This window comes from Thunnus thynnus, chromosome 7 (assembly GCF_963924715.1).
Source record: "Thunnus thynnus chromosome 7, fThuThy2.1, whole genome shotgun sequence".
Lineage (NCBI taxonomy): Eukaryota > Metazoa > Chordata > Actinopteri > Scombriformes > Scombridae > Thunnus > Thunnus thynnus.
The window spans coordinates 26,748,466-26,775,489 of NC_089523.1; the positions used below are offsets into that span (position 1 = coordinate 26,748,466).

General features: G+C 38.6%; 1 protein-coding gene across 1 annotated transcript in view; it reads left to right on the forward strand.

Annotated features, from left to right (window-relative positions):
- Window positions 1-27,024, forward strand: part of gbe1b (glucan (1,4-alpha-), branching enzyme 1b) — a 91,540-nt gene that overhangs the window by 14,881 nt on the left and 49,635 nt on the right. Inside the window, exons 4-10 of the mRNA XM_067595223.1 lie at window positions 807-932; window positions 1,567-1,702; window positions 4,307-4,397; window positions 6,219-6,428; window positions 17,034-17,149; window positions 19,065-19,192; window positions 19,510-19,608. Of these exons, the coding sequence (XP_067451324.1) occupies window positions 807-932; window positions 1,567-1,702; window positions 4,307-4,397; window positions 6,219-6,428; window positions 17,034-17,149; window positions 19,065-19,192; window positions 19,510-19,608 (906 nt within the window). The remainder of the gene's footprint in view (window positions 1-806; window positions 933-1,566; window positions 1,703-4,306; window positions 4,398-6,218; window positions 6,429-17,033; window positions 17,150-19,064; window positions 19,193-19,509; window positions 19,609-27,024) is intronic.

Below are 27,024 nucleotides of genomic sequence, written 5' to 3' on the forward strand. Positions count from 1 at the left end.
CCCCTTCCAATCCTGAATTGCAGACATAATAGATAAAAGATAATGATTTAGATTTCCTGTTTTCCTAAATTGCTCCCTAGCTCAAATCTCATCTCAAGATGGGCCAGTCAGTGGCTGTTACAACCCATGAAGAGGTTGCACCCCTCACAACATAATTACCATCGAATCCAAATTCACCGCAACAAGTATTCCGATCAATACTGGAGCTTTTTGTCCACTACACCATATTATGTCTTCAGTGCTCTCTGAGAGCCCTGTACAAGTAGGATATAATCGTTTTAAAGCTGTGAGTTTTACATCGGAGAGCATTGAGCTGCTCTCTGGAAGAAGGACAGTTTTGTTGTTGACATATTGAAAAATGTTTGGTTTATTGGTTGAACAATCTGCACCATCTTTTTTGTGTAATGGATGGGGAGTAACAGCATGGTTTTATGATGTACAGTAAGCACTTCATGCCTGGAAGATGCAAATAAATGCTGACTTCAAAATCGCATACATCGAAGGAGAGAAACAGGCAGGAGTCACAGAGGCCCTTGTTGATTTGTCGCCAGGCCTCGAGGACTGGTATCTTTTGCAGCACTTTTTTCCATTTTACTTAAGTTTGGCTACTATTATCCTTCATCCTTTCATTAAGTATTTGTTCAATCCAGATTTATCATATGATCCATACCTTTTGTCTGCTTATTATACAACATATATGTGTCCTTCACTCAACTTATGTAAAGTCTTTTTGAATGTCCCCTCTCTGTGTCATTGTTTTGAGTGCCCTTGCTGTATTATAATACTCATTTGTCTTATTTTCCCAGGTGGTAGTTCACACCAAGGATGGTAAGCGGCTGTACCGGATCTCGCCCTGGGCAAAATATGTGACCAAGGAGGATAAATATGTCATCTACGACTGGATTCACTGGGATCCCCCACTACCTTATATCGTAAATACGGCTTATTATTATCATTGTTTATTTCTTTTTAGAAAAGCAATTTTTTTCAGTGTTTATTTCGATTAATTAAATACGTTATACATTTGAAATCAGTCTTACATCTGGCCAAGCCACAGCTGCTCTGGTTATTCTTAATAGGGGTACTTGAAGCTGCTGATTTGAGAGGGTCTGAATGTGTCTCAATGCTACTTTACGTCGTTAGTACAAGTGCACACGAGCAAAACAATAAGAGGCTATTAAAGACCACCTTGCTTTCTTTATCGCTTGTTATTTTGCACCATTTTTAATTAGAGGAGACCTCTCACTGGCTGTATATTCACTTTATTTACAAGTGGCTCAATCATGTACTTCAAATAGTGGGTTCACAAGAGTGGTTGGTAGCCATCAGGAAATCTACTCTTTGTTTAAAGCAAATCCCTTCTCCGTTGTGTAACACAGACAGTGTGAATCATAGATCTTTTAATATTTAACAGCCTCTGTGGTAAGATATTGGTGGAGGGACTCAGAAAACCCACACTTTGTCTTTGACCTTATGGTTCATAATTACTCACCAAATGTATTTTTAGGAAAATGGATTGGACTCTCATATGATATCTTCTCATATGAATTTTGATTTCCTCTTCAGCACGTCCACCCTCGGCCAAAGAAACCCACGAGTCTGAGAGTATACGAGGCCCACGTAGGCATCGGTTCTCCTGAGCAAAAGATCGCATCATACACCAACTTCATGCTCAACGTTCTGCCCCGTATAAAAGATCTGGGTAAGACCTCTATATGTTTATTCTCTTCCCCTTTGGCCTCTTTGGTATTTTATTTGCTACTCAAGTCTTCAAAAAGTACTCAGCAATCACCCTGCTGCGATTCTCGTCATTTTAAGTGATTGTCAGTCAGAGCTTTTGTTGACTCAACTTATCCAGCCATGTACAGAGAGGAAGTGAAGCATTGAGATGATGTTTGTATACACGTCCCTACACATCAAATCTGAGCCAACAATGTGGTTGGAAAAGCAATAGTCGAGGGCTTTGAGAGTTTTTCTTTTCTATCTCTCGGTGTCCATCTCTGTCAACACTGGTTCATACCCCAGCAGACATGCCATGCTGCTTTGAGTGCCACTGTTCCTCCAGTACCAGTATTTTCACTGGCAGACCTGTCACACTCCCTCTGCACAAAGCCACATCAGCAAGTCAGCATCCTGTTTACTGGCATGACCTGAAGGGATCACTGACCGTTGGACAGTGTTTTGTTAAGGGGGCTCCACAGTCTCAGTCACACTCCTCGCAGCCGAGAGCGGGCTGCAAAACTGACAACTTGTTTCGGTTTCCATTATCTTGCTCTATATAAGAGAGCCAATAGTGGAGAAAAAGCCATCCTTTTACACTTTGCATCATTCAGTAAAAAAGATATCATACAGACTTGTATGTACAGGCTGGACAACATGACCTAATCTTTATATAATGATACATGTTTCCAGTAACAGTAAGTATTTTTTAAGTACAGAATGATGTTTTTTTATGTTATAAAAGAAATTAAGAGGCAAACACAACATTTTTGACACAACAAAACATTTAAAACAAAGTATGTTGAGTTTTTTCAAGTGTGATTTTTATATTTGTTGAGTTTTTTCAGATGCATTTTTTTTTGTCTGTTTTCTATTTCTGCTGGTTTCTTGACCAAAAGTGTGCCTTGCCATGATGAAAATTCAACAAACTTATATCATAATGCTCCAGTCTCCAAAATAACACAGACTAAATAGTCTTTTCCCTGATGGTGGCGCTATAGTGACCTGATGAAGTTCAAAACAAATTATTGAGGACTTAATTTTCTATCAATGAATTCTGAACAATTGCTAAAACTATACATCGCCATTCTTCTTTCGTGACTAACTTGCTCGCAGCTTTGATTAAGATTATTCATACCCCAAAGAAATGACAGTGTGTGTTGCTATCAGGCAGCGTTTGACATGTTCTCATTACACATATGTCTCAATAACTGGGACGTGTGATTAATTTTCATTAATCTGATTCATAATAAAGCGCAGGATTCAATTGTGACTTTAACCTTATGGAGCAGATCCTTGTCTTGGTTTGAAATTTTTCCTCCTTACCAAATGATATGAGATGTGGCATTATTTTTGCATTCAAATACAGCCTGCTGCACTGACATTATTAAAAGACACAGATATGACTGGCATAGCAAACCAGGAGCGATCTGATAAATGCTGTTTCCGTGGTCGTGTCATCCTGTTTAGTTGGGGGAAAAAAAACCTGCCAGAGTAAATGCTGTCAAAGAATCTACCTGCAGCAGCTGAGGGAATCTGCACAATAGGATTCTCCAGGAGGCTAAACTCTACCGTCTCTAGTGACGGCTGCCTTTGCCTGCCATTTCATTTTCTTGACTGTGGAGAGAGTGTGTGTGTATATATATATATATATATATATATATAAATATAAAAAAGAGAAACTTCCTCTCACCCCAGTGCTTTGTCACACTCCTTCAAAAGCCAGAAGTTTTTTTTTTTTCTCTCTCTCTCTCTCTCTCTCTCTCTAGCCTGAAAAGAAGCTGTGATATAAATAAATAAATCCGCTCCACACAACAGTGAAAAACTGCAGGGCCTCCTTCTGGAGTGCTCAGTGGCAGTTTAAAAGCCTGTTGTTCTCTTTTTCATAGAAGCAGTTTTCGTAGGTCGTTTTGAAATGTTGTACATGACCTCCTGACTCTGATAGCTGGTGTTTCCCTGTTGCCACAGCTTGTCTGTAGGATACCAGAGCTTGTGTCAAAAAGGAAATGCCTTAGAGCTCATATATACAGTTTGACTGACACGGGTCTAATAGTATTACAGTAAGTCGTAATATCTACGGATGCTTGCTGCACCAAATTAATGTGGACAAACATTCAGATAATGTCAGTATTCATAAGAATTCAAAAATATTGTATCGTCTATCCTGCGTAGCCAACCAACCCAAAACATCACAATAATTTTTTGCAATTTTTCCTGAGATTTAGTGTATGATCCAGACAGCTAGTGTTATTTTTAAGAATCATTAAAAAAAAGAGAAGATGGCAGGAAATAATAATCCCCTGCAGTTATTGCAGGAAATGAGGCTATCCAAATACACAGGATACAAAGCTCCCCATAATAAAGAAGCACCAGGATGTCAAGCAACATTGAATCATGCTGCCATACGTATCCAACACATATTTTTTTATCATACATAATTTATTAGTTTACTCTCAGCTAATATCTGAATGGTATTAACATCAGTTAGAAAAAGTTACTTTTGGAAAAATCCAAAAACATGACATAGAGAATAATCTTTTTTGAAATATAGATATGTATTTTTCTACTCCCTCTCCTCTGTTTCCAGGTTACAACTGCATTCAGCTGATGGCTATCATGGAGCATGCCTACTACGCAAGCTTCGGGTATCAGATTACAAGTTTCTTTGCCGCTTCCAGGTAAATGTTTGACAATTTCAGTATGATTTATGTATTTTTCATGTGTTTTTATTATAACAAATCATTTTGGAACTCTTTACAGTCATCCTTTTTTCAACAATAGCCATTGAGTGTATTTGCAGTCTGTAATTATCTCTCTGTTTAATACTTTTCATTGTAATTGGCCGAGGATTGAAGCAAAAAAATCATTATCTTTTATATGATGTCAAAGGCAAAGCTGATGCATGTGCAAATGTCACGTAATGCGGAGGACAACATTTAATTGTGAGTTTGTATTTCTGTGTCAGAAGACACTGCTGACTGTCTTCTTTGGTTTTCTTTATCAAAAAAAACATGATGCAATATTTCTGTCAGCCCAGAATTGGTTGGCTGTACTGTAAGCGGATACACCACTTGTTCTTTCATTGAGTTTCTGACAGCAAAGCCCCTCAAGGCATGTTTGCTGCTTTCATTAGTGAATACTTGTGCCATTGCAAAAAAAACCTTAAAAAAAACCCTCTTGGTCCTGCATTATCAAAACACACTTGTTATCAAATCAGACACCTTTGCAGTGTTTCATATGTACGCCACCTTACCTGCCTCATCTGCCTTATAATACAAATAATTTTAGAAAAAAAAGATGTTTATTCTGAGGGTTGAGTAACTTCACACAGTCATTAAGACAAAACTGTGTGAGCAACTATCCACTTCATAAAATCAGTCACCTCAAATAAAGGTTAGGAAGCCTGACAACAGTAATAATCTCTCTGTAAATACATTTGCTGCTAATCCAGAGAGTGGAGGGACTCCTAGATAAAGTGGACGGTGGACTAGTCAGAGTGTTTATCTTCTTTCAGAGGTCCCCTTTCCTTGCTTAGAGTTAGAGCATAAACTGTATGTAATGTATATAGTGTAATTTCACCCATGATTGATCTCTCAGTGTCATTTAAAACCTGAGCGGTCGAATACTGAGAAGCGGGGTAATGCTGTTATTATGTGTCCTGTTTTGCAAGGGAGTTGATATAATGATAGCTGGAAGGACAGATGGGATATTATTGGACAATATGGGGAGTATACACAAAGATGTGCTTACATGGAGGCGTGCATTCATACATACAGTCTGTGGTTTTCTGTTTGTGTCTTGGGTTCTACAGTGTCCTCTTTACAGCACTTTGAATGGTAATAAAGAACTGTAGAAGAGTTATACTGTTCTACAAAATATATTAAATTACAAAGATTGTTGGATAGCTTGTTTCTGATGGACCATTTTAGACAAATGGCCCAAGGAAGAGATAATGTTTGTGAAATAATATACTGTTCAATACTGTCCTGGTTATTTTGAATTACAAACACCAAAAAACCAAGGCTTATTGGTCATCAACTTGCACAAGCCAGGTTTATTTTTGGGAGGGGGGCACAAGTTTAGGCCTTGGACTGAAGTTAGGAATTAGATTTACAGTAGGAGAAGTAGACTGAGAATCATAATTAGGGTTTTTTTTCAAGGAAATAACATTGTAACACACAAAATAGAAACAAGCAAATAAATAAATATGCTCGTATGCAAGTACTGTCTGTAATGTACTGTGTACTGTATGTAAGTATTGCATTTGTGTAGGTATATTAGGTTCACATGGACACAAACAGAAAAATTGGTCAGATTGTCCTAAGTTAGGACAGTGGTTTGATCAATCAATAAAGGATCATTTTAACATTAGGGCTTGAATGTAGAGTTAACAACAGAATTAAGGGTAGATTTAAGTTACACTGAGTTTATTTCATGAAGTGGAAAATCGGACAGGGTTAAGATGTAGTGAACTAACACATGTGTTTATGTGACCGCAGTCGCTATGGTACCCCAGAGGAGCTGAAGAAGCTGATTGATGTGGCTCATTCGATGGGCATCATGGTACTGCTAGACGTTGTTCACAGCCACGCTTCCATGAACACAGAGGATGGTCTCAACCAATTTGATGGCTCCGAAACGTGCTTCTTCCACGCACCTCCCAGAGGGGTACACAAGATGTGGGGCAGCCGCCTCTTCAACTACGCCAGGTACTCCTTGTCTGGCTGTGGTGTACTGTACCTCATCTTTAAATGAGTATTATCATTTCCTCACGCTGCAGTACATGTATTGATTTGGCTTGCATGTTTAGAAGGTGCATTCATTAAAAGTTAACTCAAAAGCGATCAAGGGCATATTTTTAAAAGAGATATATTTATAATTCATCGTGAGAATGTCTCCAGTTTTATTATGTTTTATAAACTGTATATTTGTCAGTTTTAAATTGGACATTTACCGTACATTACATTCTGCCACACATCAAGATGTATGAACAAAACAAGCTGTTTCATTTTAGCATAATTATGCATGAAGTTTATTGGCATCTTTGCACATCGTAGTTTAGATGTGCATTGATGCATATGGTAAAGGCATGGTGTTTAAGTCAATTTGATGCATTTTTATTGCAAATCGCAATTTACATTTTCAGTGTCAGCAAGGAGGGAAAAAAACTTTCTTAGGGAACATTAACAAGTTATTGGGAACAAGTTACAGGGGCGGCTATGGCTCAGGAGGTAGAGTGGGTCATCCACTAATCAGAAGGTCAGTGGTTTGATCCCCAACTCCTCCCATCTGCATGTCAAAGTGTCTTTGGGCAAGATACTGAACCCCAAATTGCTCCCAGATGGTTGCACCAGCACCCTGCGTGTTAACTTGCAGCCATTGGTGTGTGATTGGGTGACTGAATGGGTGAGTGAATGGGTGAGTGAGCAGCAGAAACATTTTAAAGCTGTTGGGATAAAAGTGCTATGTAAGCAGCCATTTAAGTCTTTATGGAAGTTGCAAGAGCCTTGAAGAGCATATTCAATACCGAAAGCTGTGCTTTATAATTAAATCACAATGCAATTACTTACTGATGTACAGTAGTAGTGAAAATGTACCTACTATACATTTTGTGCAGTAGCTCTGCATTTAATCATCACCATGGGACTCCTTTACTTTGACTTTATATTACTGTAATTTTAATGTAATTAAATCTGACATTCTGTTTTATTTTTCGGAGCCTTTTAGTACTGTACCCAATATAAAGGCAAAGAACTGCCCACTGATTACTGCGATTTCAACTCAACTCACATTATGCTCTAGCTGTGGAGATAAAAAGCTGCACATAATATGATATGTGACACCAAACTCATGAGACAGAGGGCTCCTGCTAACATTTAAAACCTGCCATGGCTGTATCAGATATATAAATGTTTACCTTTTGAAAAACAAGGTTGATACATGAGCACATCAGTTTTAGTGCTTTGAATTGAACTAAAATGTATAAAGACCATATGAATAGATTGATAAATGAGGCCAAATAGGAGCTGACATACAACTCTTTATTTTTTCCCGAGACTATCTGGTACGACATGATATGTTCAAGGTCAAAAGCAAGACAAATGACCATGCAGTCAGGTTCAATGTTAATCTCATATTCCTAAGGCGGAGAATGGGCCATTAATGGTGAATTTAAGTTTCCTCAAATGCTCTTGATTTCTACCTTTTACACATTTGGCCAGACAGGTGTTGAATATTAATGTGTTATGAGTAATGATTTGATGTTACAGTGCTGGCAGTCTTTGGTAATGTTCATATTTTCAGCTAATTACAAGTGTGAGGAAAAACATGAAAGGCCTAATGTCGGCAGGCTGTTTTTTTGACTCTGCTGGTGCTCAGTGTACACCAAAACTATTGATTGGTGTTGTTGTAGGCCCTGTTAATTAAGTGTCTCTCCTCTCGCCTCTGTAGCAAGAAAATGATCCCAGCACACATTAAAGAGGAACGGGTACTGTTGAGTCTATCAAATGCCTTTTTTGAACTTTCTTTTAATAAGTGTGTGTGCGTGTGTGTATGCGTGTCAGTAGTTTCCAATACATTATACAATGCTTAGTGTCAGGCATGGGGGCTGTAATAAGAGAACAAGGTTCTTCTTTCATTAGTTATTGAACTCTCCTCATATCTGAAGCACTCATTAGACACGGTGCAGACATATGCCACGGCTGGGAGGCATATGAGGAGTCATTTGTAAAAGCCCAAAGGAGCTCCGGCAATGTCATAGCCAGTTCATTTGTCTTCTCTGCCTCTCACAGGTTGTTTGGACGTGTCGTTTGTGTCAAGCTTTTCTGCTACTCCCTTTGGAAGGAAATGAACCTCGCAGGGTAGCCACGAACCTAGTGTGAAATACAGCCTGTTTTTTATTAATCAAGCAGCCCTGCTATCAGCCATCAGAGTCTGACCATGATTAGGTTGACAGAAGCTGACTGATACAAGCTATCGGAGCAGAGATATATTCTCCTAGTTGCAGCCTCTTCTGCTCAGCTTCCACTTTTTTTTATTTTTTATTTTTTTGTTGGTATGGGTCTCTCTTCAACTTTTCCTCATAAAACATTCAACTCAGTCTGAAGAGAATGCTGTTTAGATAGATGCCTTGTGTCCAATTTGTTAACTTGAGTTGCCTCGGAGTCAAATGCGTCTTCATTCAGTATTAACAATGTCTGGCTTTGCAAATATCAGTTCCAGGCTGTAGAAACGCTAGAAGTGGTTTTGCAGTTGCTGAATACCAACTTGATAGAAGAAAAAATGGGCTGCATTGAAACTATGTAAGGTCACATACTGCAGATGCTTGCCCTAGCTGACGCTATAGCTGGTGGATGTCAAGAGGTTCTTGGCATCACTTTCTAGAGAATCGTTTGTACTTCTGCCTTATAGAATTAGATGAATTATTTGAGTGTAATGGTGGAAACTTGCTTGAGCGGAAATGTTCCAAATGCCCTTGAAACATCAGAAGATGATATTCTTATTTTTCATTGAACCACCAGATAAAGACATTTCAAACTCCTTAACTTATCAGAATGTATAGTATAAATAAATACAAGTACATGTGCCTTACACCTGCTGTGATGAGCAGAAATGAATAAGGGCTACTGTTTCTTTTATAAACGTTTTCAAAGACGTCAAAGTCACCTTGAGACAGTGACCGAGTAAATGGAGCCCACGGTTTGGCGTGTCGAGGTTGGCAGCCAGAGAAGCCAAGCCTATTTGCAGATCAGGGCCTTCAGATGTGAGAGTTCTGAGAAGCTTGATGTTGGCTCGTTCTGTAATCCCCCCCACCTCTCTCAGGATCATTTGCATCCATTTTTCATCAATCTTTGTGTGGATTCTTAAGATATGAAAAATAGGCCGAGGGCCAGGATTTTGAAAACTCTTTTTAACTCTTCTTTATGCTCTCATGCTGAGCGATCAGCCCTGTGTTTGCAGACCACAGAGTGATAATTCTGTCTTTGACAAGATTATTCTATACATATGTTTTTATTACGTTCAAATATTTGTTAATTATGTGTGTATGGGGCAATATAAGTAGTGAATTTATCTGTGCCTCTCTGCTGCTGTTGATCCTAAATGAATGGTGACAAAAGATAGCTTTTAGACATTCACTAAATGAGATTAACACTGCTTGGATTGTACTATAAGTATATTCTATGGGAGCTTAAATAAGGCAGAATCAAATCACATGGGTTCTCTGATATGTAATATAGTGCTAAAACCAGTGATCAAGCTATGTTTTTAATCCATAAGCTTAATGTCATGAAACCTTAAGGATTCATCATTACAAGCTACTGGCATGTATAATGATATATTCTTTGTATTATATAACTGTTACACATGGTGTTTTTAAAAGAGCAATCTAATGAAACATGGGACTGGTATCATGTTCTCAGTATGACTTTTGTAAAGTCTAAAATGTGCCAGCATTTAAACTGCAAAATAAAGGAATATCAGAAGTTTACACAGGGAAGACATGGAGGCAAGCAAAGAATCTTCCTGCTGATAAAAGACAGGCTTTTATTTTAAAGAAACAGAGCAGAAACAATCACAAAAAAACAAAAAAATCTATTCCCCCTTGGAGCATTTATGTTTTTACATTGTCGGACCTACTTTGGACTATAGCTGAGGCCAGGCTTCTGTCTGATCGATCAATGAACTCACACTTGAAGTATCAACTCAGTCCAAATTCAGTAATTTCAGTATTTAGTACCCTTGAGTTATTCCCCCTGCCCCATCAACTCACACAGCAAGGGGAAAAGCTGTTTTTCCCCTCTGGTGAGCTTCAGCTAATGAGCTCAACTTGGCTGTAGGTGTGCATGGCGGTTGGTTGGAGCTGCCTGTAGTGCTTCCAGTAGGTGCTGGATGGAGCCAGTGGTTAGGAACGTATAGCTTCTCTGCACCTTCATGCCCCTCAGCCCCTTAAAACTATCTGACAAATACCAAAAAAGTTTCATGGCCGAAAATCATCTCGATCTTAAATGTCCATCTATGTATTATAAAACAATACATTCTTACAAAATCTTGTTAATTAGAACTCTCAAAACTCAAATTATGTGAATCATAGAAACATAATACACACAATATAGGCAAGTTACAGCATGAAAGTTCATTCTTTAACTTGGAAATAGTAGTTTGACAAAATTATTTTAACTTGTAAAGAGGAAAGGTGTTTTTCAGTCATACAGGAAATGTTCATTAAGATCAAAGTTGAGGCAGCTTGTTCACTCAGACACTCTTGGTTTCTCACGTGATAAATAGACATGTTTGTATTGTTGGTGAATTGTTTCATTTGCAACTAGTTTGAGCGAGCAAGCCTTTTTGTAACATATTCTGAATTCCATACTTATAGCCAATACTAAGCAAGCAGTACGTGCTCTTTAAGCCGCCTATCACCAGTTAACAAATAAACAGAGTATTTCTCTCTCAGTAAAGCCTGTAAGGCAGTGCCCTCCCTCAAGCCTGGCTGCCAAGTTCTGCCCAACCTCTTTTTGTAATTAACCAATCTCAGAAGGTGAGTGCATTGGAACACATGTTGGTGCTATTAGCTGGCTAGCTAGAAGATTCAAGAGATACAAGAGCTTTATTGTCATATTCACAGCAACACAGCAGATGGCAACATTGAAGGCAGTGAAATTTGGCTTTTCGAGCTCTAGTTCCAATTAGAGTATATAATTGAAACAGAATCAATATTTACAATGTTAAAATGCTCTGATGCTTCTATATTGTTGGGGTCCGTGATGATTTTTCCAGCTTTCCTCGTGCTCCTCTGCATGTAGAGGTCCTGCATGGATGACAGTTCAGACCAGGTGATGCACTGAGCAGCTCTGATGACTCTCTGCAGGGCTTTGCAGTCCTAGTTGGAGTTGCTCCAATACTAGGCCGTGATGCAGCCAGAGAGGACACTCTCAAAAGTGCATCTGTAAAAGTTGCAGAGAATCCTCCTGTCCATGCCAAACCTCCTCAGTTTCTTGTGGAAGAAGAGGTGCTGGTTCACGGTCCTTACCACCGACTCAGTGTGAGCTGACCACTTCAGGTCCTCGTTGATGTGGATTCTGAGGAACCTGAAGCTGCTTACTCTCTGCACAGGCGCCCCCTGGATGTAGATGGGGAGTGTGTGCTTCCTGTACCTTCCTGAAATCTAACACCATCTCTTTAGTCTTGCAAATGTTGAGATGGGTGTTGTTGTTCTGACACCATGATGTCAAGGCTCTTACCTCCTCTCTGTAGACTCATAACTCCCGGTGTTCAGGCCGATGGTGGTGGTGACGTCTGCGAAGTTAATGATGGTGTTGGAGAATAGCTATAATTAGCTGTGATTTTGGAGACATGCCTGTAATTTACATGCTTTCTTGGTCATTAAGGTCATATCGGTTAGTGACTAAGGGTGATTGGGCATTTGCTATTAGAGCTCCCACACGATGAAACTCTGCCTACTGAACTCACACATACTAATTCACTAGCTTCTTTTAAACCTTTTCTTAAAACTTTTCTCTTTGTAAAAGATTTTAGAAATTTTTGTTATTATTATTATATCACTTAAATAACTTAAGTGATTATACATGAGAACGTACTGTACACATTTAGAGGTATTCTGCCACTGTTAAAATATAGCTCATTGGAGAAAACTCCTATGGGGCAGCTTTGGCCTGCCAGACTGCAATTGATTCCTGAAAGGCAGTAAGTACAAGGTGATACTAATTACAGGCTGCTAAACGTACAAACAGTCTCACAGGCAGCAGAATATCCCTCCTAGGATGCCAAGCAAGAGCAGCTAGCTGCCAGGCAGCCTAAAGAATGCCAGACAAATGGCAGATATCTGACACAAAGCACAGCAATACAGGGACAGTCTGTCACACAGCTAGATGAGTTTACCTTGCAAGGCTGCCAGCATCACCAGACTGCCTTGAGGGCCGCTTAACAATGCGGTGAGAAGTATAAAGACATATTTCTTATACATGTCCAGCACAGACCACAATTGTGCATTTTAAGACATACCTAATTCTGATGGGTCATTGAACCATTTGCTGAACTCTGTTGTACTGGACTGCAATTTAGTTGGTATTTTATGGAGGGATTGAGAATGTGTAACAACTAAACATGATTATTTTTGTTACATTCAGACACAAAAGAAACGCAATATAAGGCATACCCTTCAAGAATTTACTTTGCATATGTGTTTGTAATTTATCCATAACTGATGTGCTTGATGAAAAATTCCATGATTCAGTAAATAAATAAATCAGGATTCAACCAAGAAATGTGAATTTATTGCAGGTGTCACTCCTGTCAGTGTCTCTGTCCTGGACACATTAATGGCTGCAGGGACTGGAGAAAAGTTTGAAATGCGTTAAATGAGGCACCTTATTTGTCCTTTTTGGTCCAACAAATGCACACCATCCATCAGGCTGTCTAGCACCGTTGTTTGAGCATCACACTTCTTGTGGAATGACCTGTCAGCTTCTTAAATTTATTTGGTCTTATCTACAGCTTACCTGTGATGTTGTGAAAACAGGGACTTAAATCTTTCTCTCTGCCATCATGACAAGTTGCCTTGACCCCTTATGCAAAATTGACTTCCAGAAACAGAGCATTTTGATATCTGCTCTGCTTGCAACCAGATGTAAATTCCATAATATGGTTTTCTTTCATTTTCAGCTAGAGGAGGAAATAAGCTCTGATAAGAAGCAACTAAGCATGAAGATGCTCTGGAAAAAAAAAAAAAGTCTGCTATTTGAATTTGCTTGGTGAGTTTTATAGCGGTGTGTGCTTGCAGGTAAAACAACAGCACATATGATAGATTACCTTATCTTACTCTACAAGCAGCAATATTAGAGCTTTACTCTATTAGGGCTCCCTAACCAGGTTTCACTGTCACTGCTGAGCTTTAGTATGAGGACAGTGTAATATGCAATTTGCTTTTGTATTAACACCACAGACCGAGTGATAACTTCATTGAACTGCATAGATAAGCGGTGTATTGCATCGGGTATAGAGATCTAACTTTCTCACTGTAATTGGACTTGATGATGAATGGCATTGTGGGTCCTAATGTGGCAGTATGGTTTCATCCCGAGCCTCTGGCTCTCACTGGCTATTATCTCCATCCCGTGAGGATACATTGTGTCTGAGCCTTTGTTGGCTCTGCGCAGTGGAGTGGAGGACCTAATCTATTTATCACAGGGTCTGCGTGACCACCCAGCCAGGCTGCTATATCGGATCATACCAGGCTCCCTTGTGCTCTTCCTCAAGGGAAGGAGGAAGCACCGATGTAACATGCAGCTTCACACCTGTCAAACAGTGCCGGGGTTGGTCGTCCCTGAGGGATGGAGCACAGAAGGCAACGCATTTAAATGTATTTTGTGTCATGGCTTACTTGGCAGTAAAAAAAAAATCTGGGATTCTATCTTTTGCCATGGAAGATGTAATCCTCAGCATTTAGTGTTTGAACATGCATGGGATGAATCGGTACATTTTAAAGAGGACGTATTATTGAGAATGAGAATTGTCAGGTGTTTGGATGGTTTTGCCGTTTGAGATGTTATTGAAGTTCTGTTGAGGCATGAATCTATGACTCATCACTGCTTCAACGACTTTTTGAAGGGAGGAAATTGCATCATTCAAGCAAAAAAATGTTAGAACTGCTCCTCAGTGTGGTGTCACAACTGGAAAAAAACTCTAACAATATTCAATATCTAACTTCTCTAATTCAAGGTCTGAATCAGGTTTGCAAACTGCTATGTAGATATAAAGAGCTGACCCAAACCAGAACTACATTTTTATATTTTTAATAACACAAATCACTAGAAATCCAGCCCTGCAACATAACCTTACTCAACAGTCATGTTGTGTTTTTGTTTTGGTAACTCAAATGTCACCAGCTCATCATGCTGAGACTAGTCGAACGGTGTACTATTGTCAAATTTCACTTATCCATCCACACATGTAGAAGGGTATAACAAAAATAGGCATAAATGTTTTTTAGACTGCAGTAATAACTCAGAACTCAACATTTGGACATTAGAAGACATTGATGACTTGGATGATATCAGAAAAGAACGTTGGTACATGTAGTGTCTTAACTTTATTGCAAATGTTTTTGAATAGCATACATTGGTGAAGAAACTGTTACAACAATGTATTATGTGTGCTGCCATGCTGGTAAAACTTGGTAGGAACAGTAATTTTTCATATTTTCTAAAATCCAGTACATCTAGGGGACCATTCTCTACTGCTGGTCCATAACACTATTATTACCCAGGTTCATTCTTACAAATACTTGAGTGTACATATTGACTGTAATCTGTCTTGGAATGTCCTTGTGAGTATATGCACTGGGCTCCAACAGTGACTCTACTTTTTGCGCAGACTCAGGGTGTTTGGGAACAGGCAGAGGGTAATGATGTTCTTTTATCATGCTGTGATAGAGAGTATATTATGTTATGGAATCTCAGCTTGGTTTGGTAACATATCAGTTAAGTTAAAATCACAAATAAACAGACTGATCCACACAGCAATGAAAGTGATGGGGGGTGAGGGAGCATCCCTCCCTCCAAATTCTCTTTGAGAAGACTTTAGCTAAACAGGCTAGGAAAATTATCGCTGACCCCTCTCATGTCCTGTCCTATCCTCCCATCACGTAGACGCTACAGGGCTCCAATTAAATACAGGAAAAGATGCCTGCATCGGTATAAAAAATCACTTTGATCGCTCCATCAGTGAATCTTCTAAACTCAGGACTTAAGGAGGTGATGAAATGAGGGGTTGTGTTGCACGTATTTAAATGCACTTTATGTTTGCACTTGTCTGTGTGGTGCACTTTATGTCTGTTACTGCACTATAATTTTATATATTTTTTATGTGGCAGCCTTTATGTCCAAGACAAATTTCCTCAGGGACAAATAAAGTAATGTTGACTCTTGAGAAATCATAAAATATTCAAATTATATAGCAAGTGCTGTAGTAGATACATCCCAGAAATATATTTTTTTAGAAAGAACAATAAAAGAAACCCTTAATGAAAAACAACCTCAATGTTCTTTAGCTATGGAAAGTCATGGATCGTGAATTATCTTTTATTACATTCATTAACCTGAAACCATCTCTTGGCCATCATTAGGTTGGTGAAACCAAATGTTTGATAAAGAAAAATCTCATCATTGTTCCTCATAGACATACAATAGATACCAATATATGCAAAATAATAGTAAATAATAGGAATACGTATTATGTACATTTGTTTATAGGTACATTACACATATAACCTCACAGCCATTGTTGGAGCTGAGTATACAGAGAGCATCTGAGATGTGAATTTCAGCCTAAGCAGAGACAGCAGCTCACGTTTAATCAGTGTCACAAATGTGTCATTCGCCTCACATCCTCAGTGCTTTGCCGCTGCTTTCCTGCATGGCATCCATGTGTACAATGTTTCATTTGGTGCTCATTACGCACACCACATAGAGACAACCAATCTAGAGTTTTAAGTGACGTTTCCATGGCAACACACCACTGAATGGGAAGAGGTGAGGTGTATAGTGTGCTTCACCTTGAGTGGCTGTTCAGATCCGGATGACTTTCCCATCGCTCAGTCAGGAATGGGGACTGGGGCCATTTATGGCATCCACCTCCTCCAGCTTCCACCAACTCAGTCCAGTCAACAGCACCGAGGGCTACAATACACAGCCAGAAGTTACACTTTCATACTCAGATAGTTTGTTGGTTTCCCCCATTTTTTTTTTTCCCAGAGTATTTGCCCTCCTGCTTGTAGGACAGAGGAGCATGTCATACATTGAAGATGGAAGCCAAAGCGAGAAGAAGCGTATGATTTATCTCAACCTCAGGAGAGGGAACTCAATTCCCCTGCATGGTGTTTGTTTACCCAAGTGTAGCATGAAATCCTATCAGTTGAAATACACAGGGATGGGCCCGGCTAGACTAAACGCTTGCCCAGTGGTCATGCAAGTGGTCTGATAGAAATCAGAAAACTTCTCTGTGTACTGTAAGCAGCTGATTTCTCATCCTGACAACTGGATATGTGAAAGACAGCATCTCCTCTGCGGTGTACAGTAGTTAATGAAAACACCATCTCCAGTCAGTGACACTCCATCTCCAACATAATGAAGCTTTGCTTATCAATATGTGAATGTCCTGTAGCTGTGAAAATTAATCTGTGGTGCCTAAAGTGCATGATGAGATGTGTGAATAATTCACAGCTTCTTGTTTATCTGACCTTGAGAGTGTGTGTATGTGTGTGTGTGTGCCTGCATGTTTGTGTGTTTTTTTTCTAGCTGGGAAGTGCGGCGGTTCCTTTTGTCTAACCTGCGCTGGTGGATGGAGGAATATCGCTTTGACGGCTTCAGATTCGATGGCGTTACCTCTATGCTGTACCATCACCATGGCATCGGTAAGGCTGGTGTATGTGCATCTTGCATTTCAGGACTGAGTAGTGTGTGTAAATGTACATGTCATCCCCTTCTCCTGTTAACCCCAAAGTGCAGTTTGACTTTGAATTTACGTTAAAGAATAAGGCCAATAAGAGTTTAAATGAGAGGTCCTACTGATCTCAGCCGTTTATCATTTTTTTATTATCTACACAGGATGTGCCAATTAAAAAAACATATGGTCACTATTCTGCTAGTGGCATTTTTAGTTGTACAGTAGTGTAAATGCGGCCTCATGAATTAACTTCACATGAAAATGTTTTCAAAAAGCTCAAGGTGAAAAACATTTTTACAAATGATGACAAATACATTTTAGTTGAGTGAAAACATATTTATTGAATTTAAAAATGAGACCCTCGCAGGCAGAACAGCCGCTGGTCGGTTGACAAAAACCAGCTCCTCTGTTTTAAATGAAGTAAACCTTCTGAAAGGAAGTGTTATTTTATGTGATACAGTGTGGCTTGTTAGGAGAGATTTGACGAATTATTTAGAGAGGAGTGTCAATCAACTTTAGCTCAAAAGTCGGCCGAAAATTTTTTATGAGGATGGAAATGCGTTTGAAATATTAGTCAGGGCTCCAGGATACACACAATGAGCCTCATGCAAGAATGTATTTTGTATTCTTATCCTAAAACTCTTTTTTTTTTTCTGTGAGGTGTTGCAAGTTGGAGCAGGCTTTTTTAACTTCAACAAACGTGTTGTAAATGGCTTGTTTCAACCTGATGAATGCCAACTGTTCATAAGCAGGGGCACGTTTGTGAGATGTGATCATTAGCATGATACATGTCACTAAAATGACTACATAAGGTGACCTGTTCTGCTCTGTTTGTGCAAGTTTCATTCGCAAAAGTGTTACCAAAGAGTAAAAAGAAGAATTTTACAAATACAAAAAAATCTATATCAAATAATATTAACTGAAGGCAAAATCATAGAAGTAATATGGGAATAGCATGCAATACAATATTGACTGTGTAACAACACAAAACACAAACATAAACTTATGTATACCTGTCATCTTTACAAATGTTATTGAACAATTACTTTTTTATTGGAATGGACACGAAAATGAGAAAAATCCTTATAAATATACATAAAGGATAAAAAATAGATTCAACACTGTTACTGTTGTAGTTGTCACACAGTCTGCAACATATTATATTCTGTTGAATCTCACTGAGTATATTACTAATGCTGGTATGTGCTACTTTGCAGTCCTTGAAGTGGCATCTTACTGTGTACCTTTTGTACTTGTGAACAGGAAATAGAAGTATATGTGTATATAGTGTCTCTGGCTGTATCCGATATAAATCCTACCTATTATTATTATTTTTATTACCTATTATCACCTATTATTGAGTGTGAAATACATGCTTTATAAAGTGCCCTCAAAAAAATTTCAACAATGACACGAAATATGTAGTGTTAATGGCATTGACACCACTTGCTGATAACAATCCCACAATTCAGTACATCATATTTAAAGATATAAAAATTACCTGTGTGTGTGACTCATACCTGTTAGTGATTAAAATGGGGATTTATACGTGTCTGAAGTCTCAAGTTAGGGCTCACTAAAGAAACCTATTTACTGTATAAAGATTGAGAGAGTGACTTTGGAGGCAGCCGCTGTTTTTGCACAATACAATATTAATCCAAAGGTTAGAACAGTGAAATAAGGTCTTTATAAAAATGTAAGTGAGCATTGTTATTATAAAGTACATTTATGTTTTAACATTGAGTATAGTACAGAAATGTGTCATACTGTAGATTTGAGTCAAAACAGTAGCAGCACTTATAAACAGAGGAGTGAAGGATTTCATAAGTTTAGTATGGGTGGAAGACATGATGTGTGTTGACTGTGGATGTTTTTCTCCTCAGGCATTTCCTTTTCAGGGGAATACAGTGAGTACTTTGGCCTACATGTGGACGAAGACTCTTTGGTTTTCCTGATGCTTAGCAATCACATTCTTCACACCCTTTATCCTGACTGCATCACCATCGCTGAGGTAAAAAAAAATAGACTCTGTCACACACACACATTCAGCATCCTTTTACTTTGCAATGACACTGCCCACAGCTACTATTAATTAAAAGCACTTATTCATTAGGCATAGCTTACTTACGTATTCATTGGTGCAATTAAGAAGTAATGCAAAAGGAAATGGGATGTCACTCTTTTTTTGGCCTGTGGTGTTGGATTTTCACCTGATAATATGTGAGTTGTGGAACAGTATTGATGTGATCTTCGCTGACTACTGGAGAAAAAAAAAAACTGTGCGCACAAAGAGAAAATGTGATATGACATGTTGTGACTTCTCTGCAGGATGTGTCAGGGATGCCTGCTCTCTGCAGAGGCGTGCAGGAGGGAGGACTTGGTTTTGATTACCGACTGGCTATGGCCATTCCCGACAAGTGGATTCAGGTGAGATGATTTGCCTCTTTTTTTTAATCTACCTCTTTTTTTTACCCCCAACAACTTAATAGACTCTTAACTTTAGGTATGCTCATACTAAAACTTCTGCAACAAATCAAGAGAAAAGTGAAAGTGTTTCATTTCAAAACGGGGATGAAAAACAAAAAGAGAGACAGGCCATGTTAGGAGGCATTATACACTCTTGTGCTATATTACAGCTGTAGATTGTTGCGAAGCTTTTGAGCCGTTTAAGAAGCTTGTGAAAGTTTAAAACTCACTTAACGATATACAGTAGTGACACGAGGATCTGACCTTGTATTTTCCTAGAAGAAAAAGAGGAAAACACGAAAAACCATATCAACAGACATCTTGCTTAAAAAAGTTTGTGCTTACATTCACTGACTAGAAAAACTACAAATGCCTGCAAAATGCACTTCACGATGTACTTAAATGTTATTCAATACAAAGATGATCTTTTTGAGGCCTATAAAATTTGTTTTTTGTTGATTTTGTGGTATAAAGGTATTTATGTAATATAACTTGTGGGACAGCAGTTGCTGGTGTTTTTTGTATTAGATTGCATTATATTAAGAGGGTTAATGTTGCATTGTACACTTTTCTGGTCACTTAATGTATATGCCAAAAAATTGACTATAATACTTGAATTATTTTACGCAGCCATAGTCTGATTTTCCTCAGCATTCTTCTTGCATGCTGTAGTTAATTTGGTTTTTGATTTGAACATAATAGTTGACAGATTAACTGTATCTGTAATACCAACAATACTATACAATAAAAAGAAAAGATAATGCAATGCAAATCAAAGTGCTTTGCATAAAATTTATTTAAAATATCCCCATTTTTAATACAATACAACAAAGTAGAATACATTTTTCAATAAGCAAGGCTGCAAAAATGTAAATACCAAACAAACTACTTACTACAAAGATGGATTAAATGGCGATAATATACTGTATTATTTCATATTTTTAAGCTATAGTATTCAATTCCTATGAAACGGGTAACAGTTAACATATTCCTACAGTTATTTTCAATTTAACGGTCACATTCACATGACATTCAGAGAGGGACACATAAATATAAACAGGTCACATTGTTTTCAGAGAAAAGCGGTCTAAAGTCTCTTCATGTGTGAAGAGACTCTGCACTTGAGTCTTGATATCAAGCCAGAGCTTTGAGAGCAGTTTTTTTTTTTTATCAAACTGAAGAAGGTCTTTGTGCTTTTTCTAAAGCAGCACTAATTTATTTTTCTTTTTTTTTCCCTCTTTAATCCTACCTACTGCATGAATGAGAAGGTCATTATTTATCCCCTCAAACACAGAGTTATGAATAAATGATGGAAGAGACATAATTGTTACTGAAAATAAAAGTATTTGACATATTTATTCATGATGACCTTTTTCTTAGATCAGTAATTATTCCGAGTCCTTTACATGGATGTACAGTGGCGTCCAAAAGTCTGAGACCACATTGATATCTAATATTTTTACGTAAACCACGAAATAATCAGATTCGGAAACATTTAAAAACACAGGAAGTCATGACATGGAAAATGAAGAAGAAATATTTAAGATTATGCACTATTTTAGATCAGTAATCAAATTTGTGGTACTGACCAGCTTAACTTCTTTGTACAAAAGGTAAGATTTCCTTGAGTTGTATCTCTTTCATTAAAGCATGTATTCAGATGATACTTAGAGGCTCGTTCAGGTAACTCAACTTGCGGCCAGTGTTCACCTATTATAAATATGGCTGGGTCTCGAGATTTCAGCAGATGATTGATTAGTAAGTAGCATTGTGATAATGGGAAACCTGGCATCAGAACTAAGTGAAAGTAACAGAAGTCAAATTGTTGTTCTTTGCAAAGAGGGGCTAGACTAAAGGTTTCTAAGGGGGCAGTGCATGGAATTCTAAAACACTTTGCAGAAACTGGATCAGTTGTATCCAAAGCATGATCAGGCAGACTAAAAGTGAATACACCATCAGAAGATCAATACATCAAGCTTAGTTCCCTGAGAGATAGAAAAGCAATTTCATCACAGATACAGAATTTGCTAAATAAAGAACGACTCCAATCAGCAAAAGTACTGTCAAAAGAAAGCTGTATTGTGGTGGTCTCAGAGAACGAGTAGTAGTTTCTAAACCACTTCTCAGGAGGGGAAACAAGGCCAAAAGCTTGGGGTGGGCTAAGAAATACCAGGATTTCACAGTGGATGACTGGAAAAAAGTCCTCTTTACTGAGAAATCCAAGTTTGAGGTGTATGGAAGTAACAGAAGGGTGTATGTAAGGAGACGAACAGGACAGGGATTGAAACCGCAGTGAAACATGGTGGTGGGAATATTCAAGTCTGGAGGTGTTTTGCCTACTCTGGAGTTTGACACCTGTACCACATTGACTCCACCTTGACCAAGGAGAAGTAGCACTCCATTCTCTGGTTTGCATCTTTGTGGAGAAGTATTCATACTGCAGCACGATAATGACCCCAAACACACCTCAAAGCTTTGCAAGAACTACTTGAAGACCAAAGAAGACAAGGAGTCCTGACTGTCATTGACTCTCCTCCAGAGTCGTCTGACCTCAACCCCACCGAACATTTATGGAGGCACTTGAAGACTGAGAAAGCCAAGCATACTGTGACATCACAAGAAGCTCTTTTGAACATTGTTAAATCATGCTGGGATAAAAATGGGTCATCAGGTTTTGCACAAACTTTGGGAGTCCGTGCCAGCTCGAGTTCATGCTGTCATTAAAGTAAAAGGAGGACATACCAAATACTAAGATATTCTGAAATTCATGTACATTTAAGATACAAGATGCAACTTTTCACTCAAATTGTTAAGCTGATATTATTATTTGTAATGAAAAAATATAGTATTATAGTCAAAACAAATGTAAAATAGAAGTATCTTGACTAGTGGTCTCAGACTTTTGGACCCCCGCTGGTAAATTTTCATTTGATGCGAGCGGGAAGAAAGACAAGCTTTAATAATGCTATCATGAAGGTCATCTATTCACTGATCCAGGCTGAAATGTCTTTTGTGATGTTTTTTTTTTTTCTTAAGTGGAGCATTTGAATAGGTTGACAGTCAGCTTAACATTTCACTTTGATTCATTATTCAGTCTGAAATGTCTGTCCTTGCCATAGCTTTATATGATATCAAAGCAAAGGTTATTTTTAAGTTTGAATTCAATGCTCTGTTTATTCTCCCCAACCAGTCAGACAATCTTTATGAAATCAAGAACATTTCATCCCCAACAACAAATCCTCGTCCTCGCAGGTTTATCATCATCCATTCAGTTATAGGGAAAGTACAGAGGATAATTTCAGCCATAATAAACAAGAAGAGGAACAGGGACAAATATTTTTCCCTACTTCTGGGGAGAGAAAGCAGTAAAGAAATATAAAACAAATGTAAGTTTTAAATTGAAATGATGGGATTTCCATGAATAAATTTCATGAAATGGCAACAGAGTGTCACAGTTTATGGTCATAAAATTGGCCATGAGCAGTGAGCACCAGATTTCTGATTCTTTTTCAAGCTTTAATGACTCAACAATGCTATTTTTGTTAATTATGGGTGAGGTTCTAATATGGTAAACTAAAAATGTGTTCATTTGTGAAGATTATCTTGTAACAAATTGAAAAAAGTAGAGAATAGTGCTGTGTACCAACATATTATGACTCTAAATATTTCAATTTTTCCATGAAATGTTCTTTTTTCATATTTAATTTTAGTTTCATTACTCCTACTGTAGTAGAAGGGTTAAATCACTATTATTACACTTATTATTATTACATATTAACCACCTTGTTTTTAACCTTGGTTTTTGTTTTACACTATGCTGAGAAAAAGCTTGTTTGGAAGAGTGATGTCTCGTGGGTAAATGTCCTGCTGGGCAGACCGGTTTTCTCGCCCACTGTCAGAGCTTTTGAGTTTTTCCCATGTCTTGGTAAGGTTACTATCAGTCATGCTATACAGAGTACGGTGTAGATATTTGCTCTGCTGTCTTTCACACGAAACGTGTGTGTACAGTCAAACACAAAAAAACATATAGACAAACACCTACTGAACTAAATACACTGAACAGCCAACATGGCAAAGTGCAAAAGGAATTGTTGTACATGTGTTCACTTGGGGTGTGTATTTATCAGGACTGACACACTTAAAGTGTATGATATGCTGATAAATGTCAAATCACATAAAATATTGCTTCATAATGAATGTCCCACTGTTGACTTGCAGCAGTGCATGCAAGAAGTTAAAGAGTTATGCTTGTAACCATTTCTGGGTTTACGGTTAATGTGACACTAACTACCTTTTACTATGTTATTATTTTATTTAATCTCTATAATAACAGCAGTTATACTAAATTATTATTACAGTTATTCTCCTGTCCTTCCTTCAGTTTCAGAAATTGGATATCTTTGAACAGTAGTAGCTCAAAAAGCCAGCAAGAGGAGACTTGAGAGTTGTTCATTTTTAACTTAAATACGTAAAAATGATATAATGTGGCTTTACTTAACAGCGCATACAACATTAAAAGGAAAACCTAATCTCTGCTCTTTGCGTTTATCTTATATCTTACATTTAATACGTACTTGAAACCAGAATTTAATTTGAGCACACCTGCTGGAAAAGGTCTTGATCAGGGAGGATGTGACTTTTTCTTTTTCATTCAATGGGGCTATGAAGTGGAGCTATAACATTAGATTTACCATATAAAATACACCGTCACCCAGAACAACAAATGATGAGAAAATGAACATGTTTTTTTTTTGCTCATTTAATCTCAGTCATACAAATTTTGGAAAGGTGATAATAAAATCAGAAACTTGACTTTTTAGAAGGGTAACTTTACAAAAACAACTTAAATATTCAATATCAATACTGAAATAGAAACGGCACTTTCTACCACCGATCATAACTAGCAAACATGAAAACATCATTGAGTGATGTGTTACCATCCAGTACTGCTTCAGACTGGATGGGAAATTCTGGGCACCAAATATTCTCCATCCTTCCACAACAACCGTTGAAGCACCCTTTAGCTTGCCACTTCAGCCCAAACTGCCACTGTGAAAGTACTTAATGGCCCACAATGGGAAAACATTGTTTATAACAGTGTAGCCATCAGGTATGAAAGTCCATAACTGTATCATGTTGAAGTCTGCGTAGCACAGGGAAAGTGCACGCCAGCCATCCATCCAGAGATAAATAAAGGCTATTATATATATATGTCTTTACCTGATAGTTTGTTTTTTCTTCCTGTCTGTTCTGATGGCACCAACATCCCTCTCAGAAAGCTTTGTTGCAACCCTGTTCTGGTGCAATGTTTACTTCTTCTGGAGAACTTGGATACATTCACTGTACTTGGAATCTGTACATAGCTCATAATTTATTTTATTGCCCCCCCCCCCCCCCGGTGTTTTCCTCAAAGCCTTTATTGATAAAGTTAAAAATTAAAAATGCATTCATTGTCAGTATGCGACAGCGTTTTTATGGAATCAGCAGATATTATTTTAGAAAGTACATTTTAGGGCAGCATACAGGCCGAAGGTGATCTCTGGGGGATGTGTGTGTGTTTGGGTTAGCTGGTGGATGAATGTGGATTGTTTCGTGTCCTGTCTTTGTGTGTGCATGTGTGTGCGTGCAAAAAAAAATGTTGTTTTCAGAATGCCTTAAGAGGTTATCTGTTGCAAGATTCATGTAAAGCTTTGCCTTTTTATCCATCAGCCCAAACTGAAAGTTATATTTACTCATATTTTGGTGAAAAAGCAAATCAGAGTGTGTGACCTCGGCACCACATGCATCCTCTCACACTACAGTTTCTTGTGTTTCTCGATGGGGGAAGTCTATGCATCGTTAATCAAGTCTGTCTCTCACAGCAGTGGGTTTTACTCAGTAGCCGGGATGGAGGGAGGAGAGGAGAGGAGCAATAGAAAGGAGGGAGGGGGAGAAAGAGAGATAGTCCCAGACTTGACCTTCCTCGGTGATGCTTGCACTAGCTGTGCGGCAAACAGTGCTGTACCGCTGAGACACAGCCTCCTCCACGGTAAGCAGAGGTTTCACAGGATTATTCTCAGGACGCCTCTGGAGAGGTTGTTGCTGCTTTTACTTTTCAAACAATATTGCTTGCAATGCGATATTCGCTTAGATACTTCTTCTGGTTGCATTTTTTCAATTAAATTTGTTGCCTCCCTGAGGAGACTTGACTTGAATCGTAAAGCTGAAGGAGAGCAAGTGAGCAGCGAAATTCATGTATTTCTGTGCAGGGGAGCATTCATATGAACATGCCTTGGTATAGTCAGTGAAGTGCACTCAGGGCTAGCCTTGCCTCTTCTCACAGAGTGTCAATTAGGGAGGGATTTGAATGGACTGAAGTGGAGCCTCCAGTTAGGTGTGTGTTGCAGAGAAGGAGACATGGAACAGGGAGGACTGGCATTCAGGAAGATAGACAGACAGACAGACAGACAGACAGGGAGAAACAGAAGGAAAGAGAGACAAAGAGTCAGAGCCACAGAGCTGTGAGCTTATTTATAGATTCACATGTGTGCACGAATGAATCTCTTTCGGTTCCTCGAGCAGGGCCTCACGCTGTGTTTTGTCCTCAGCATGACTGATTGATATGACTCATTTACTGGCTGCAGAAGGCTGTTAGGACCAACAGGCTGTGAAAAATTAAGATATCCTAATGAGAGGACCAGATAAGGCGCACAGCACAAGTTTGGATGATTCAATCTGATTATAACCATAAAATGCTGTCACTCCTAATGGATAATGTTACAAAAGCCCTCTAATTTAACAAGCACCCTTCCCTCCAGCTACAATGGATTGAGATGTAATTGAAACAATTAGAGGCGGAGGAGGTAGAGGGCTCGCTGGTCGCAGCTAGAAAAAGAGAAGGCGATGCAGAGAATTCTCCGGCATCCCTCTGCTTCTCTTAGCTCTTCAACTTGAATGACCTATGAGTCAATTGTCCCATTTTTTGTTTCTTTTCCTCTGTTTATTTTAATTGAATGAAAATATAAGACTGCACAGTTCTCTCGTTATTAGTCTGAGAAATCCATCTCTGGTCCAGATACTTTGCTGTGTCCATCATATTGGAAACGCTTTCAATTAACATAATTTAATGAAATTCAGGCCTCTGGCAAGTGATGATGGACTACAGCTTGTTTACGTAAACATGTCAGCGGCTTCACCGCCAGTCTTTAAAGGGCGCCCACTCTCTTTGACCCCCTCGCCTGGCGTCACCCGCCGCTCGTCTCCTTTAACAGCAACATTACAGCTTCATCTTGCTTTATTTTATCAGCTAATTGCCCTCTAAGGCTTTCCTGTATGGTGTTAACCGGTATGCAGGATTTAGACGGCACGCGCTACTGCAGCAAGGCTTATTACAGGAGA